The sequence below is a fragment of the Calonectris borealis genome, chromosome 11 (genome assembly GCF_964195595.1).
Source record: "Calonectris borealis chromosome 11, bCalBor7.hap1.2, whole genome shotgun sequence".
In the NCBI taxonomy this organism is placed as follows: domain Eukaryota; kingdom Metazoa; phylum Chordata; class Aves; order Procellariiformes; family Procellariidae; genus Calonectris; species Calonectris borealis.
Genome location: NC_134322.1, coordinates 7,869,522 through 7,887,032, shown reverse-complemented (window position 1 = coordinate 7,887,032; position 17,511 = coordinate 7,869,522). Strand labels below are relative to the sequence as shown.

Genomic DNA, 17,511 nt, shown 5'->3' with positions numbered 1-17,511 from the left:
TAAGTAAAACCTTTAATTTTAATCCTGATTTAATAACAGAAAAAAAATACCGTTCCTTTTTAAAAATCGCTCTTTATATAGAGTAACCCACACCTAACTGCTCAGTTTATCCTCCGTGCCCTGAGACATCTCATCAAGGAACAGACAGCCATGGACTGGCCAGCATCTCCTGCTAGTCTTCCTGTGATGGTGACCTTCACTTGGTTCTCACCCAAAATCACATACACTTGGCAATTTTGAAATCCACCATCAAATCTGGCCTCAAAATCTTGGTTTCTGCTGGAAATGTTCTCACTGCTCAGATCAATCCTTGAGAAACACGGGGAACAAAAACCAGCAACAAGTGATCACTTAACGCTGAGGTCCTAGAGGAAGGCTCCAGCAGACAACAGTACTGAAGAAAGGTCAAGGCAAAGACGCTGTGTTTGGAGTTACGAGTTCAGTTAATAAAAAGATGTGTGGGTAATTCTTTTTTAATCTTATAAACAAGAAGTTTTTCAAAGCACACCAAAGGATCTTCATGTCCCCATTCCCACTAATATCAAAGAGAATAGAAATTTTCTCATGCCAATGATTTCTCAGCCACAGACTGAGCAGCACATCTGAGTACTGAGTGGTACATTTCAGACACTGCCTGAACCAGAAGTATTTTCTGCTTCCCATTTTCCACTGCAGAGGGCATTAAATTTAGGTATCGAAAAGATTTTGTACACCTTATCAAGGACTATAGCTGAAGAGACCACTTTGTGCTGTTGGCACAGAAAAGATCATGTCGATTTATACCGTACAGTCCTTTATCAGAGAGCAGAGAAGGTGGTGAGCAGCAGATTGGAAAGGATATGAAACCCAACGGAAAGAATACCTGTAACTGTTACACTGAAGGGGTTCAACGAGGAACTATAGAAAGAGTGCAGCAGATGAACAGATTAAAGCTTTATGTCTGAAAAACCTGATCAGCTGCGTATCTTTAACATCCCCCCATGGAAAAAAATGTTAGCTCCTAATAATCAAATTTTCTTCTATTTCTGAAAGCTTTTTAAAGGTTTTTTAGGGAGTTTGCTTTTTTCCTGTACAATAAGGTGCTTTTTTTTGGTTACTTTCTCCTTCAGACATTCTCCCTTTCTGTAAAAAAAAAAAAAAAAAAAAACAAACAAAAACACAAATCAATGATCTCAAATCACGGTGACACTCATGTTGCGCTGTACACTGAAATCCTACTGGTTTTGTACGTAAAGTTATTAAACTCGTAATCCAAATCCATTCAGGCTATTTCAAACCAGGGCAAAGCATTTCCCTCTCTACCCACCTCCCACCTGGCGAGCTCACGGGGTTTCATTTCTCAAGCGTACTTACGGCACACGGATGTTTATTCCACAGCACTTCTGGGAAGCTGTACACATTCAAGACATCAGTAACTGCGTCCCTAAAGCTAAGGAGCTGTGAAGTGTTTTAGCTAATGAGATGGTCTCCTGGTTATCTGCCCGTAATGACTGTCTCCCAGCTCATCAAAGGGATGGCTTCTCCTTACTCTCCCACCGGGAATGGCTCCATACCCTGGTGGATCATCACAACCCTCTGCCAACGTTAACCACCTCCCGCAAGCGCCATCTCAGAACGCTCGCACAACCAAAACTGTAACCATTGGTCTGGGTTTCACCACTTACTTTTAATGAGCAAAATGAAGGCTGTTTCCTCAAAGGTTTTGTCAGAATATTACTTAAAAGAGATTTTGAAAGTGGTCTGTTTACTGCTGATAGTTAACTCAAGGATTAAGCTCTCTAAGCTTTTCATACCTGAGCCTTGGATGCTCCCTAATTTTTTTTCTGCCTCTTTTTTTCCCCCACTGCAACACAAACAAGCCATAACCATTACTCATACCTCCAAATATTCTGTTCTGGTTTTCTAGTTAGCTTATTTTCTCTTCAGTCACTTAAAGTGGAAAATCACAGTCCTGTATTTACATTGCATACATCCTCAGAATACATATTAAATTTTGATTTCTAGATGTAAAGTGTAACAATCTGTTCCATTGAAACAGCTGCCTTTAAATGCCACTGAGAACAGTAAATAACCCTACTTTCGACAGCAGTAACAACTATGTTCTTCAGAAAGTTACAGTGCACTTGCAATAATTAAGATGGACGTGATTATACGGCACCTGAAAGTAATGCTGTGTTTGGAATACCACGGTAACAAGAGTAATCCTTAATTACGGATATTCTGAAATTGTGGATGCCATTTGAGTTCATACAAATAGACAGATAATTAAGAGCAAGGCCCAGGAATCGCCTGCTGCAGAGGGACAGTGTATGGCTGGGGGAAGAGCACAGTCCTCAGGACACAGCTGCCCCAGAACAGAACGATGAGGACTGCAGCCGTGCAGGGAGGAGGTCAGGACACGCTTGCCCAAGGGGGTTCTTTACCTGCAACGCAAATCCTTTCCCTACACACGTGCGCACCTGCCCTGCCCCTGCAACGCAAGGACACGCTGCTGCACCAGCTGAGCAGGACCATGGCACCATACTCGGCACTGCTTCCTCCGTCTCCTTCGGCCTCGGCACGTGCCGGGCTTTCTTTTGCTATCCAGTTCATCTATCCAAATGGTTGAGTATCTTCTGCCTGCCTCAGCAAGAGAGGATGGAGCCCAAGGACCTCCAAAGTCAGGAATCTTAGGTGCTCCCACCCCCAGTTCTGCTAGCATTGCACCAAATGGGATCTGGAAGATATTTTACTCTCCCGAAGTCCCATTACCTCGGACCTCTGTAAAATATTTTATATCTGTGGGTAAACAGATACTTAATGCAAGTCTTTCTGGGGTTCTTTTCTCTAAGCTAAGGATTAAAAGCTAAGACTTGTTCTCTGAGGTCTGCTACAAATAGCAGGTGGGAGGCTGCTCAAGTGTCCTACACAGCAGGTGGGTTCAGGGAGAATGAGATAAATAAAAGACAGAGAGAGAGGGAAGGCAACTTAGAAGTCAGATGCACAACACCCTAAGAACAAACCAGAAGCAAAAACATGGCCACCGTTACTGGAAAAAGGACCAAAACACCACAGGTCCCTTCTTCTCTGCTTTCTAGTCAGCTCCACGGGTGTTGGTCGACTGTGCTGCTTCTCCACAGGAATATAACGTTGATCAAAACACCCTGAAACCTAAGTATACCTTTTGAGAGTAGCTGTCATGAGGAAAAGCTTGAGACAATAGCTTTTTTTTATACACACACACACACACACACATATATATATATATATGTATAAAAAGTGAGAAAAGGGAAAATTTTCCATGAAGAAATCAGGAACAAATCAAAAGGGCAAAGAATTAGAAATAAGAAATTTGGGCAAGAGTATCATCCTTCCACAGAAAAGCAAGCAGGAAAAGCTGTAAGACGAGACCACTGATAAATGGTTTAAGAGAGAGAATTCTGTTTTCTGAACTCGCTTTTCCTATCACAGATTCATGATGTCCAGCCACTGCTCCCCATCACCTGAGCGTTACTGTCAGTAGTAAGACCAGGCTGGGTACCATGCTCCACCCCGCTGGCTGCTGAACAAAAAGCTTGTACTCAAAGCCCCAATCCTACAAAAACATAGTCTGGTGTTAAATTTGGCACAAAGGATTCATTCAAAGCTTCCTGAGGTCCAAACAAACCCACTTTTTTTTCAATGGATTTTGGGTGAAGAACTAAGGACTTGTGATCACAAACATATTTAGTCTTTTACACTGTACCAGAGTAATATAAATCAGTAAATATTTGGTTTTGAGCAATGTTAACCAAATACCTACAATAATATTACTGTAAGGATTAGATTAACCAATGCTGCTCAGTGCATTTAATTTTGGGACAGTTTCTTTTTAAGCAATAAAACCTTTTGCTGTTCCAGAACAATGGGGAAAAAAAAAGCAAATGAGACTACTACAAATGAACGTAGTGGGGTTTTGAAAATGGCCTGATGAAAATACAGGAAGAAATGTTCATTTTATTTTCAATTTGTTTTAATGAAAATGATGTCTAAAGACATAAATGATGTCTAAAGAGGAATAAATGTAAAGACAACCTAGTGTGTAAGAGATTAAGATTACCAGGATTACTGAAGCTGAACAAACTTCTCTTGTTGAATGGCAACGGCTAACTTAAGTAGGTTACATACAAATAAATCAAAAAAAGGGCACTGGAATGTTTGCATGTCTTACAGCAGTTTTAAATAATTTTGGACATATTTCTAACCTGCAGCTGAAAGGACGTGCACTTGGCTATATGACCGTTACCATACCTTTAATCTTGAACAATGGCAAACTCTTAAAGAACGAAGACCTCAGTTTGGTAACCAAAACATAAGCAAGTAGATGATTCTCACATAGCTTTGTCCACAGTAATCCTGCACCTTGCCATATTAAAAAGTCAAACCTACTGATGTGTTAGAAAAGAGGGGGGGAAAAAAAGGGGGGGGTTGCTGCAATAACATACGGAATAATAATGGGTGAATGCAAACCACTGAAGATCATTTTAACGATGCGACCACCAGCCTGCTGGTACGCAGGAGCACATGGGGTGTTAGGTGCCGCCTCCTCCTCGGTGGGGTGGACCTTAACTGCGCACTTCGCACTCCACAAACCTACTGACACAAAAGATTAAACAGCCTCAGCAGATGGAGCTGGGTGTTACTTTTAGCAGCTTCTCTGCCTTCTGGGTGTGCGACAGCAATGAATTCCCTGCCCTCTGCTTAGAGACTGGTCAGGGTTGCAGGTAAAAGCAAGGAGAAGCCTCCACATAGAGCCATCCCCGCCTCAAAAATCAGCAGAGAGTTGTGCTTGATGGTGGATCTTCTACCCAGCTTCTGCCTGCAGAAAGGCCATTACTTCCTCACTGTTTTTGTAAAAGCTAGACGCCTACTTCAGTCCTTAGAAAAAACAACTTTTAAACGTGCTTGACAGCAACAGCCATCTCTGAACAGCAGTTCCCCATCAAGCTGCTGCACTCGGGGAGCTGGCTGAGGCTCCCGGCTCGCTCCTGCGTTCAGAGTTTTTGCTAAACAGCAGCGTTTTGTTTCCAACCCACAAGAGCCCATAGAGACATGCCAGCTTAGAGGCAGTGCTAAAAATCTTTCAAGAAGGGGTCTGACATTTTCTTTTGTTCTTATTTCTATAGTATTTTCTCCGTCAAGAAGGTTATTTGAAGTATCTGGTGCTGACATTTAGCAAAATGTGAAATATGAATTGGAATAGCTGTTCATAGGTAGTGACGCAGCGCAGGACGGGGTGTCCCACTGGAGGGGCACTGGCCAGAACACACGTAATTGTTCAAATGCTCCCACAGCTTCAATCTTTGCTGTGCTTTTCTCTCTCCCTCCACACAAATTAACCCACAAGCACCAGTATAGGGGTGCCACATTTTACCACAGAGGTTTTTCTAATCTAGTGCTCCATCACAAATCAGAGACATCGCTTCCATCTTGCTCTAGCAACAGTTTTGTGACCAAAAGGATGCTTACAGATGCAAATCCTTCCCATCACAATTACAAAAATTCCCCCAAATTCCCTATGTATAATTAGCTTACTGCAAAAAATTACCAGATAAATCTGCCTCTAGCAAAAAAGCTGATCTGAAGATGAAAGACAGACCAAGACATCAATAAACTGCCCTTTTTCAGTTATTTATGAAAAGACTCACTGCAAGGGAACATATTTTATAGCACCAATATTCTTGGATGAAAGTTGCATTTAGTGCCATTACATTTTCGCTTACACTTTTGTCTACGAAAACCTTACCGCAAGATGCCAAAACGCTCAGCACTACAGAGCTCCCCCTTCTCACTGTAGATGCAATGGATGCTCTACAGGTCCATTAGCATTCAGAGCCCCACACGACTTCCAGGCACACAAGCGCATGCTGAGCAAATCAATGTAAATCCTACGGCCTGATTTCCCTAAGTGCTGATTTTCCAAAGAACAACCAAAGTCAAAAAGAGAAACCGGATCTCAGCCTTCCTGCAAAATCAGCAACAATTCAGAGCTTCAACCAAAGTTTTCATTTGAAAACTTAAGATCACTTTGACTGTATTTTTATCACTTAAACCAGAAATGTCTGCATTATCACAACTTTTCTGAATGCAGAAAGAAACATCAGTGTCTTTCAGAGGAAAAAAAATACCAAGTGTTTCTCTCCTTGTAAACATATGACAGCATCTGAATTTCTATCCAGAAACAATTAATTATGATCAAATCTTTTAACGTCTGCTGACACTGCTTCAATTGCCTGCCTGTGTATTCACATTTACAAAAGCAGTCAGCAAGTCAGTGAAAAATAAAGCAAGCAAAACTCCTGCAGAAAACCCTGTCATGGTGACCAGAACTGAGCCTGCTGCGCCGAGCAAGCCCCGTCCCATTCCTCTTCATGTGTTTATGCCGTTGTATCCTATAAAAGATAACGGATGCCTCACAGCCACATTCCTTAAGTGAAACTATTTGCCAAAATACCCTGAAAATTTACAGTAAGAATTTGTATACACTGGAACTAGCTCCCCAGTCGCTCAATACACTTCCTTAAGCTCCCCTGTGACAAAAAAAAGCAGAACTCCAAGGACACGGACATGCCACAGCATCCCAAACGCCTCGGTACTTCTGCTTCAGCAGTCGCCAGAGACTTTGGGCCAGCCTTGGGGTTTATTTATAAGCTCTCAGTAGCCCTCGCTGCTGTGGTTAAGAGTCAGGCTTTCCCACCTTGACCCTCCTTTATTTGCAACATTGTCCAGGCTTATTTTGGGGAACGCTTGTGTTCGCCCAGCCAGCGTACAACCAGGGATGCGATACAAATCCTCGGGGGCAGACTCTCAACTTCTCCAAGAAAAATTAGATGTATTTTACACATTACAGTCCCTTTGCACATGTGCTGTAAAACAACATTTACCAAAAGTGCCAAGTTTGTGGCACAAGGATAATATTCCCAGGAACATCAGACTTTCTACACTCAGACAGGTTTCTTTCAGGAAATTTCAGAAGTGTGATGCTGATACACATATCACTGCATACACACAAAAAAACCCACCACCTTCCGGGTGTGTTTTAAAACACCGACCATTTACAACAGCTTGTGCTATTTCATAAGAGAAGACGCAGAGAAAACATCAGTGCCTTCTATATTTTAAGGTGGCTGAAGTGCAAAGCATAGGATGCAGATGTACTTGGTGCACATCACATCCCATCTCTGAGCACGGAGGCCAACACACCTTCTGAAAGATGCATGGAGGCTTCCCAAAGCAGGGAACCCTTTCTCCCAGGCTTTTTACCTCTCTCCGAACCTGCGAGTCTCACGCATGCCCTAAAGGTCCTCACCGGTCAGGGACTGGTCCGCTCCCAGCACGTTCCATTCTGCTGGCAGTTTCAGGTGTCGAAATGCCAAAGCCACTTTCTCATCCAAAAAGTCTACGTCGGCAGCGGGTGGTCTCGACCGGTCCAAGAATCGGGTGAAATTTAGTGCCTGCTGGTTGCCGGCACAGGTGGCCAGAAACTGGGCAGCGTCGTAGGCTTCATCCTGGACAAACTGGAAACTCTCTTCTGCCACAACCAGAACAGGATGACCTTCTCTAGAGGCACAAAGTGCCACCTTCACTGTCTCACAGCAGTCGTGGCCTGCAAAATAAAACCAAGGGAAATGGTAAAAAAGAACAATTGCATGCGCTGAAGAAACACAACTGAGCAACTCCTTTGACACGCATAGTCTACTTTAAATCAGGTAAGAGAAAGTTATTGAGGGTCACAGCTCTAAATTAAACACTATCTTGGGAACTTATATGTATCCTCAGAGATAAGTATTTCTTACAGGCTTCAAAAGAAAAAGATGTGTAACTCTTCTCTGTCACAATGTAAACCAAGAAATATAAGTCACCCTTATCTGACCAGGCTGTTTTTGATCAGCACAAGTAAACTCAAGAGCATTAAGTAATTCAAGTGAAGATTTTGCTAACGTACCAAAAGCCAGATTATATGGTCAAATTTTTCTTTTGCAGCTCCACAGGACTAGAATCCAAGTGCTGCAAAACGACATACTCCAAATGCTGTCACAACACTTGGCTTATACCGAAAACACCACAATTTCACCTAAAACAAAGACCTAAATGGCTACGAGAGCGCAACCTGCCCAGGCATGCCCTGTGCGTGCCCTCAGATCCCACGCTCACTGCTGCACCTGCCCTTTGCATTTGGGTTCACATGACAAAACCCAAACTAAGCTGTTTCTGCTAAATAAAAACATGGAAATGGCCACTTTCCATATTTACAAAACAAGAAGGTTGGAAGTTTGATAACATTAAGTTTATTTATTTATTTAGGGCAGGGGAAACAGGAGAAAGGATGCCCTGGCACGGCAGCAATTTCATTGACTCAGAAGCTTAAAAAAAAAAAGCCACAACACCTTTTTGCCATTTTAAAAGGAAAAATATACTATGTGTCCAACACAACCAGCACTTGTATTTGTCAGACATGCCCCTTCAATAATAAGGTTTGTGTTTCAAGTTCACCGTGCGGCACAGTTTCTTGTTCCAGTCTCAGACTGACGTCATGGCTGTTTTTGCCAGAACAGCATGGACCCTGCACTAATTACTGAAAAAGCTTCTTTTTGCCCATGACCTCAGCATACTACTACATTCATGAAATCCTGCTTAATTAAATACAAAATGACGATTTATTTTTAAAGGCTTGAAAATTCAATTTAAGCCCCTATTTGTGGTCAGTGGGAAAGTTCCCTTCTTGTGTCGGGGCCCTTTGCTGTTGATTTCCCTGACAAAAGGAAAAATATGTCCTTAATCTTCATGGTCTTTCAGCCAACCTTCCAAATCTGTTCTGAGGCTTTTGGCATGTATACAGGTTTTGTCTGCTGAAAGAGGCAATCCTGAAGTTAATTGAAAGGTCAAAACTGCTATTAGGACACTGTGGGTAGCACCAAAATTGTCAGAGACGAGGCTGCGTGGCTTCCTAAGGAGAGCAAGTGCAGCTGGAAGGGTATCAAAGCCAAGCGTAGAAGGGGAGGACGAAAACACACACGGATGTCGCTGCAACAGCTCAATACAACTGGGAGGCTCTGAAGCTGCAAGGTGAGAAAACTTCTTTCCATCCAGCACCAGGCATCTACGAGCAAGAGGATGATGTGAAAGCTGAAGGGATAGATATACTAGTATTGATGTTATAAAAAACAATAAGGGTAGGAAGACCTACTTCTACTGTTCTTGGAAGTATTGCACGTCATTCTAATACGTCACCAGTCAACAGGACGGGCAGTGGCAGGGATCTCAGCAGCCCAGATGAAACTCATTCACAAACTCCACCCGTCCTTGCAGTAGGAGCCTCAAATATTCAAGGGAGAAGCAGGGAGACAGGGTAACTCTGGGGGAACTCGCCTTTAATGCGGGTCAGAAGTGTACATCCCTCCACCTCCTTGCTTTGCTCAACTTCTTAAGGACATCAGAATAAGGAGCTGGTGAGACTTATTAATTTTGTTTAAAACTTCCACAAAAGCAGGGAGTTGCATGCAGCCTGCTGAGAACACCGTGCTACTCTATGGGAGCTGACTCCAATGCTGCGAACTTGGCTCTCCCTCATGCAAAGCAGTAGAAGTTCACTAGAATGTGGAGTTAAAAACAATTCATAATAAAAGACTCCTTAATAGCACAGAAAAGCCAAACCTTTTTTTTTTTCCCCCAACTGTTTTCTGTCTATTCCCATAAGAATCCCATCTGCAAAATAACCTAGACTACAGCTACTCTGCCAGAAATCCAGTGGACTTTCAGGATTGAAGCGGAAGGCAAATACGGTCCGTGAGCAGCTACAGAGAAACACTTTGGGACAGTCATTTCCCTGTCATGAAGCCAAACAACTCTTCTGTGGGACAGCAGAAGCTCCTCCGTCACGACAACAACTAGAGAAACTTCAGTCAAGACACCTGGTCTCCTTAAACCAGTACATCATGGATGTACACAAAGTTCCCTTGGATGGAGTGTATGTGAAACACCAGCCCCAAAACTAAGAAAAACTACAGGATTGTTCAATACACTGCAAGGGGAGGTGACAAACAGGCCATGTCCTGATCTGTAGCCGACGATGGTTCTCTTGAAACTCCCCCAGATATCTAATACAGCCTTGAAAGCGAGGTGACAGAGCTGATGATCCATTTTCATCTAACAGGATCAAACAAGCATCCTGCTAAACCTTGGGGAATGTTCTTCAGAAGCGCAACCGCTCGCAATACTTTGATCGTCTCCTTCCCTACATCTGAGAAGATGTCAGACTCGGGGGGTAGGACTCTGGGACAGGTTCTGACTTTTGGCAAGCACTTCAAACGAAAGAGGAGCCAGTAAGTAACAAGCATGGCCAATACTAAAAAGATTGCTCAAGAGGTCTCTGCCCTCCTGCTTTGAAACCGCTACAGGAACGATGTAAGCAAACATGTCCCCAATACATGAACCTTCTGAAGGAACCATCGGTGGGGCAACGCTTCTCTCTACATCAAAGACTGTTGCTTCCTTCACCTAAAATAATATCTGAACTTCAACAGCCCTTGTTCCCAGAGCATTAGCAAAAGTGAGCTAAGTTTTCTGGCACACTCAGGAGATAAGCAGTTACCATCTGTAAAACAAGCCCAAATCTTCTTTTATGAGGTTAAGTAACTTGCCCAAGATCACAAAGAGCTCTGCGCAACGCCAGAACAAACACTATTGCTCTTGATCATCTCTTTTCTGCTCCGGCTGATAGACAGCGAGGCTTCCTTCTAACATGGGTTAAGCACCAAGTCATGCGCTTTGCAAGCATCAGGGGGCATTCGACCACCGACTGCTGGAACTCCCTCAGACACCTTCCCCAGAAGTGGAACAAAAAACTCCTGACTCATTAGAAAGGCGAAAAAAACCCTGGGTGTGTCAGGAAGAGTGATGAGCCTATTTATAACCTATTTTTAAAGGTTTGCATTTTGCTAGGTTGAAAACACATGTAACTGAATAAATCAAGCACATGAGTGCACCCACAGAAGGGAAGAGAAATCGCTGTGCTTTACAAAAAAAAAGTATAGCTAGGCTTCTCTTCTTCATACTTTTTTTTTGCCACAGTATGAAATTAGGCTATTTATGCTGGCCTAACTGTGATAAAAGTCGAGTAACCCATCCCTTAATTCTTCCTTTGCATTTTACCCCATTTCTGCTTCTGCTCCTCAGTTACTTTAAATTTAGCTTGGAAAAATTCGCTACTTGGAGCTGTTTTGAGGAGTGCCAACATATTGCAGGAAAAATACAGAAATTAAAAAACTATTTCAGTCTATGTTGAGACAGGCACAGTGACTGTTTCTGTCGTGATAAAGCAAATTCCTCATCTCCACATAAAACCACACTTTAAAAATTATTTAAAATGAGACAACAACTCTTCAACGAAAGAATTCCTTACTGGGCCACTTACTTTGGGCAATACGTAAGAGCAAAAAATGAAGAACATAGGGTTCTGGTCTCTCTATCTTTATCCCTGAAGAGATGAGATGCATCGGTATGCTAGCACTGCCTCCTCTACATGATAACAATGCAAAACAATGAGCAGAAGAAAAAGTGGAGATTTCTGAGCTGTAAGTAATTAGCAGACTAGTTCATGTACAGCCTTAGACCTGGCCATCTAATTGGTACCTGTGTCTTTGATCTAGGGTATGGTTAAAAGGGTGGCAGCAGAACTCTTCGGACTTTTTCTCGTTAAACAAGGCATATGGAGACAAAACCCCCCTAAACAGAGCTTTACCAAAACATGATTTCATTTCCTACTCCTCTAAAAGTGGAAATCCTGTCCAAACCTCCTATTTTCAGAATTTGAACTACCAAACAATGGGCCCCCAGCCTGGGCAGCTATTTAAAGCCCTGCTGGAAGCACATGTTTGGGTTTGCCTGGTAGGTGACTAAGGACTCCATGCTAATTGCATCCGCTGATTTACCATGGTGGGGCTGGGTTGGAAGAGGACTTATAAAGAGATTTAAGCAGGACAGGAAAGCCAGACAACGAATGTGGTGAATCTCATGGAGTATCTTGGATTTGCATGCAAGAGATGTTGCCATCTGGTGGTTCGTGGATAGGGAAATCAAGGGATCTCCTGTGGCCATCCGAAAAGTGGTTCTTTTCTGCTTCAGAAATCCCAAATTCTGGTTCTGAAAATCAGAGCCCATATTTGAAGTGCGTTTGTGTGATTTACACAGTTATTGTATTCACTCTTGCAACATAGGAAACCTTATGAAATACATAGGCACAGTACCAGTAACAGACAGGAGCCTTTGTTTTTCATTTTAAATCCTCAACTATTAATATGGAGAGTGTAGAAAGATTTTTTTTAAAGTGCTTTATACTGCAGATGTCCTAAAAATCTATAGAAGTGTAAGACCCCACACATTACATCATAAATAATTTCAATACAGACTCAATCACTTTTTCCTGTGACTGATGTCATCTAGAACTGGCATCATTTCCTTTTAATTACACTGCCTAGAGCAATTAAGTACACCAAAGAGGATGGACTGCAAAAAGTCTTCTTGGCTAAGCTATTTATTTCTATTTTAGGGGTTTTTTTGTTTCATAATTAAGAGTATTTTCAAATCCACAACTCATATTGCCAAGTGGTCATTTGTTATGCAACTTGTTTACCCTTTTGGTCTACCAGTACAAAGATTGTAATTCATGAAATATAGCTTTTTCTATGAAAAGTTGTTTCCTAGGGGAAAACACAGTCTGTGGTAGAAAAGAATAAACATGAACATATGTAAAGGATTTCACAGTAAAATAGAAGTTTGAAATGAAGATATTTCCAAGCTAATTGAAATTAATTTTAGCCTATCCTTTTAACTAGCAGAAAGAAAGCAGATTAAAAAAAATCTGAGAACTACAGGAATTAAGAACAAGTAAAAGACAGAACCTGCTTCTCCATCTTAGCTTAAGCACGGAGCGAGAGCTCCCTGTGAGTGAAGGCATTTGGAGTAAATGGGAGTGTTTCAGCCCTGTGGAAACTGCTGGCAACCGGCTACCAGCAAACAGACACTCTCTCAGGCCCTTTTTGTGCCTCTAATTTTGTTCCTCCTCCCCTCTGAAACCCATACAAGAATCCTACACCTTCTGAGATCAACCAACGAGAAAAAGTCATTGGGGTATTACAGAGCAAAGGCTCAGAGTGCTATAACACATTGCAACAGTACACACAAAGGCCATTATAGCTCACAAAATTACCTTACTTATTGTTTCAGTGACTCAGCTTATAGATAGGGTACTTCTTACCCTTCACTTGCTTGATTAGGAGCTGCTGCAGCTCTGGACTTACAGTACTGGACTGTCTCTCCCTGTTTTCCTCCACCGAGCTCCTCTACATTTCCCAGATACTACACTCCAGTCTTTATATGCACAGAAAAATCTGTGCCCAATAACGCAGCCATTATCGTGACAGCACACAACTTCTAGTAGATGTACCGCACAAATACTCGACCGAGCTCCCAGCACACCAGCTCGCTCTGTGAGCTTTCTCCTGCGAGAAAGTTCTCCCCAAATCTGCCCGAGAGCTTCCCGATGCCAAGACACCTCCACTGCCCACGGCAGGCTGTGGTCAGGGCTTTTGACTCATGTGGACAGAGATGAGGTCGTTCCTTTTTTGTTGGTTTGTTTGCCAGATCATGATTCGAGGCTTTTTATTATAAGTTTTTTTCTTCCAGCAGGGGAAAAGCTGCTCTAGCAGCAGAGACAGGCGATGAGGCTGCTGTCTTGCAAAGAAGTTTCACCTCCCTGCTTTAAGACAGACTTTCTACACTACCACGTGCAGTCTGCTTGGCCATTCAATGTCTCAGTTACCCTCACTACTCTGCAGAGATGTTGGGAAGACAAAATGTATTAAAGATTACGACAGTCTCACTTACTACAGTAATAAGGGCTAGCTGAAAAGCTCAGTTTATGACCAACACTAAGGATGAGCATCTGTGGCATAACTGGACACATCCATCCCCAACTGTAAAATTTCAGCAGCAACAACAGTTTAGCCACAGCAGCAGAGCTGATACCATCTCTCTGCATCCTTCCCTGCTCGGATCTTTGGTATTTTCTTAATACCCAAACTCCAGTGACCAAGCTTTTGCAACTAGTGATATCGAGACCAGAGCACCATCCAGTGCCACAGCATCTCTGCCTGCCACGCAGGTGGACCTTAACGTGGGCAGTGTCTGATGAGACAGTGTTTGAAACTGTTCTGCAGAACTACAGAGTGCCTCTGGTACCGAGGAAAACATCTTCAATTATGAAGGATTTGAACCAGACCATTTAGAAATAGAAGCGTTTTAACAGCGACAGTAAAGCAATAGTTAAATAAGGTTTTGGTATCTTTTCACCAAGGCAAACAAAAGCTTAGTGGGATAATGTAACCTGGTTTGTCCTTAGGCTGGCCAAAGAGCTACTGGAAGCACACAAAGCATCATCCGCTGCCTAATTCTTGTAACTCAGTAGCTTATTTTGATACTTTAAGTTATGATAGATCAGCTGAGATGAGAATCTGTTTCTTACAAGGGGAAATTATTTCCCCTAAATTCGTAACACAGTCAATAACGGGGCAGGATAACCACCCCATCCCATCCTTCAGAGCAAGTGCAAAAATAAAGGTAGTATTTCATTCTTTGAGTGACTTCTGAATTTACATTTAGCCACATCTTCAGGTAAACAAAGCTGCTCCCATAAATTTACAACCAAAAGTCCTTTTATTATGCACAGAAATAAAAGCTTACATTTGAACAGTACTGTTAACAATATATATTCAGTGTTTAAGGCTGATGATAAAGACAGCGTAAGAAAGAGGCAGATTGCTCTAGTAATTATATAAAATGCAGCAGTCATTTGACTCTGCAGTTGCAAGCTTTTATTTAGGTAAAGTCTTTCAGGATATAGAAAATTGTCACAAACAATGAGAATTTAGGAGGTATTCTGACAGTTTATATTTCTATTCCATGTTCTTTAATTTCTCATCTAAAACCACCGTACGTTGTTGAGATTTTTTTTTCAATGTGATTTCCTTTGAAAGCTTTGCTAAAACATTCTATTTAATTTTGTCAGCAAATGTAATAAAATCATTTCTTTTTCTGTTTTTTATGCCTCCATACATCACCAAAACTACTGATAACGTCAAGAAAAAAAATAAAAAACCTGGTTTTGTTTTTACATTAGCTTTAACAGAATTCTGGTTACCCCTTTCACCCCAGCCCCTGATGGACTTCATCTGAAGTCTCCTGGGGACCACAAGAAACTCTGCGGGCTTGGGATGAGGATGAAGGAAGAGCCTCCAAGCCCAGAAGGGAAGCAGAGGAGGGTCAAGGCAGGTAGGCAGAGAGGCTCGGTATGTTCTTGAGTGAATCAGCCCTTCCTTCATCCACCTGAGCCATCCCTGAGGAGCAGCTGTGCTCCTGGGGATGTGCAACACGTCTTGCATTGCAGGGACAAACAAAAGATGCCCGAAGCTGGAAGTGAAGGATGAGATTTTGGCTAGAAGCTGTTTGCAAGAGTTTCCTTGCAGAACACTTACTAAGTGCCCGGGCTTGGATGTTTAAACAAGGGCTGGTCTCCCACACACTGTCTCTTGTTCATAGCTAATCCTGCAGCAAGGTCAAATAACGCCAGCTCTGAGTCACCACAACCATCTCCAAGGCAACTGGCTGAATATACAGCGTAAACACACGATTACAGATTCATTGTCGAGTTCAGGAAGGAGGAGGAGGAGGAGGAGGAGGAAGAGCTGGGTTGAAATAAGTCATGCTCTTACTGAAATCAGAGTAGTCAGTGCTGAAGCAACACTGGACAAACGCATCTGTGTCAGTGGAGGGTGTGAAAAAATTTTTTTCCCATTTCACTTCTGACCAGCACCCTCTTCACACTAAAGTCTTTTTTTCTCAGGTACTTTCTCCAAAATGAGGTACGAGCACAGAAGAGGATGTTATCCAAATCTGAGATGTCATCTCTTCCCTTGCACCACGGCCCCAGACAGAGCGATCTGGCAGGAATGGGACTACCTTTCTGAAAGGTCCGTTAAATCTTTACGTCTTATAATTGTCTTATACAAGCTGTATTCTGGGACAGCACCCATCCCTATCTAGCATCCCACGCCACAAGATCACGACTCTACTGGGTCAAAAAAAAAAAAAAAAAAGCCCATTATAACAAAGTCCGTTATAACTAAAGGAACAATTGAGAGCAATTCCCTCCTTTCCCTTTGAATCACGAACGGGGTCAGATTTCCCACTAACAGCGACAAAACGAGTCCCAGGGAGCCCTCCCCAGTGACTCAGTTATATTTGGGGCCGGCAGAACAGGCACAGCCCAGAGCATCGCCCCGGGTACCGCCTGGAACCACTGCCCCAGCCGCATCCACCGCTGCTCCGAGGACGTCAGGGCCAGCGGCGATAGGAAAGCGTCGCTGCCGCCCGGAAATCCCATCAAGTACGCCGGTTCCCGCGCGGGCTGAAGGGGAACAGTGAAGCTTTTCAGTTCCCTTCTTGGCGACGCAGCCGCGGTCCCGAGGGGGCGGTGAGGTCATTGCAAGAGGGGCTGGCAGAGCCCCGCGCCCGCCACACAAAAGCGGGGAAGGAGTCACTCCTCCTTCTCCCTCCTCGGGGAGAAAATAAGCACTAATCTAATTGATTGCACGGGGCTCCCGTCGTCAGTAACCGTAAAAAGATTTCTCTTCCCAAGCCAACTGAACAACCCGAACAGCAGAAAAAGAGGAGGAAATTAAAAAATACAGTGGCCAACACCTAGCCACTCATTCCCAGGAGGAAAAACTCCTTAGCCCAAATTTTACTTCACGTTTACTTTACTTCTCAATACTTATGAGAGACATAAAAAAGCAAACCCAGGAAATACACTCCATCACTTAAGCTATACTGTGTATAGTGAAAACGTCAGGCATTTTCTCACACTAGTATCAATGTGCTGCATAGCAACAAGTCAGAATGAAAGGTTAATGGTAAGGACCGCAGCCTGGAACACGCTCATTCCCACGGTCCTGAAGTCACCAAAGGAAAACGTCGTGCCGATTTGTTTTGTTCTGTTAATGGCACGAAGGCTTAAGAAAAGTGGTGGGCTTTAACGTGAAAACCCGCCCCATCTGAACTGGCTGTGCTGGAGGGATGGCACCAAGCACCATTTGCTTGCCTGCCACTGCAAGAGTTGCAGAAACTCTGCGTTGGCTCTGATCTGCACGACAGGATTTAGGGGAAAAGAGTTGTATTTCACCACGACTACAGCAATGAACCTCACCGAGTTAAGCAGATCCTAAGTTTAGCTAGGACTTACGGGGCTGTACACTGCTTGGACAATAGCATCCCGAACCTGGCAAATGTGTCTTCCATTATCTTGCTTGCATTTAAAAACTTTTTACTATGTGTAAATATAACTGTATTTTCTACAATAGAATCCCATAGTTACACATTAAATAATTGCAATCTCAGAGCCATATAATTGTAGCAAAATCAAGCAAGAGATTTTTAAAA

At 43.0% G+C, this 17,511-nt stretch overlaps 1 protein-coding gene across 1 annotated transcript in view; it reads right to left on the bottom strand.

Annotated features, from left to right (window-relative positions):
* AKAP13 (A-kinase anchoring protein 13) overlaps positions 1-17,511 on the bottom strand; it is a 200,893-nt gene that overhangs the window by 121,210 nt on the left and 62,172 nt on the right. The window contains exon 5 of the mRNA XM_075159879.1: positions 7,328-7,624. Within this exon, the coding sequence (XP_075015980.1) occupies positions 7,328-7,624 (297 nt within the window). The remainder of the gene's footprint in view (positions 1-7,327; positions 7,625-17,511) is intronic.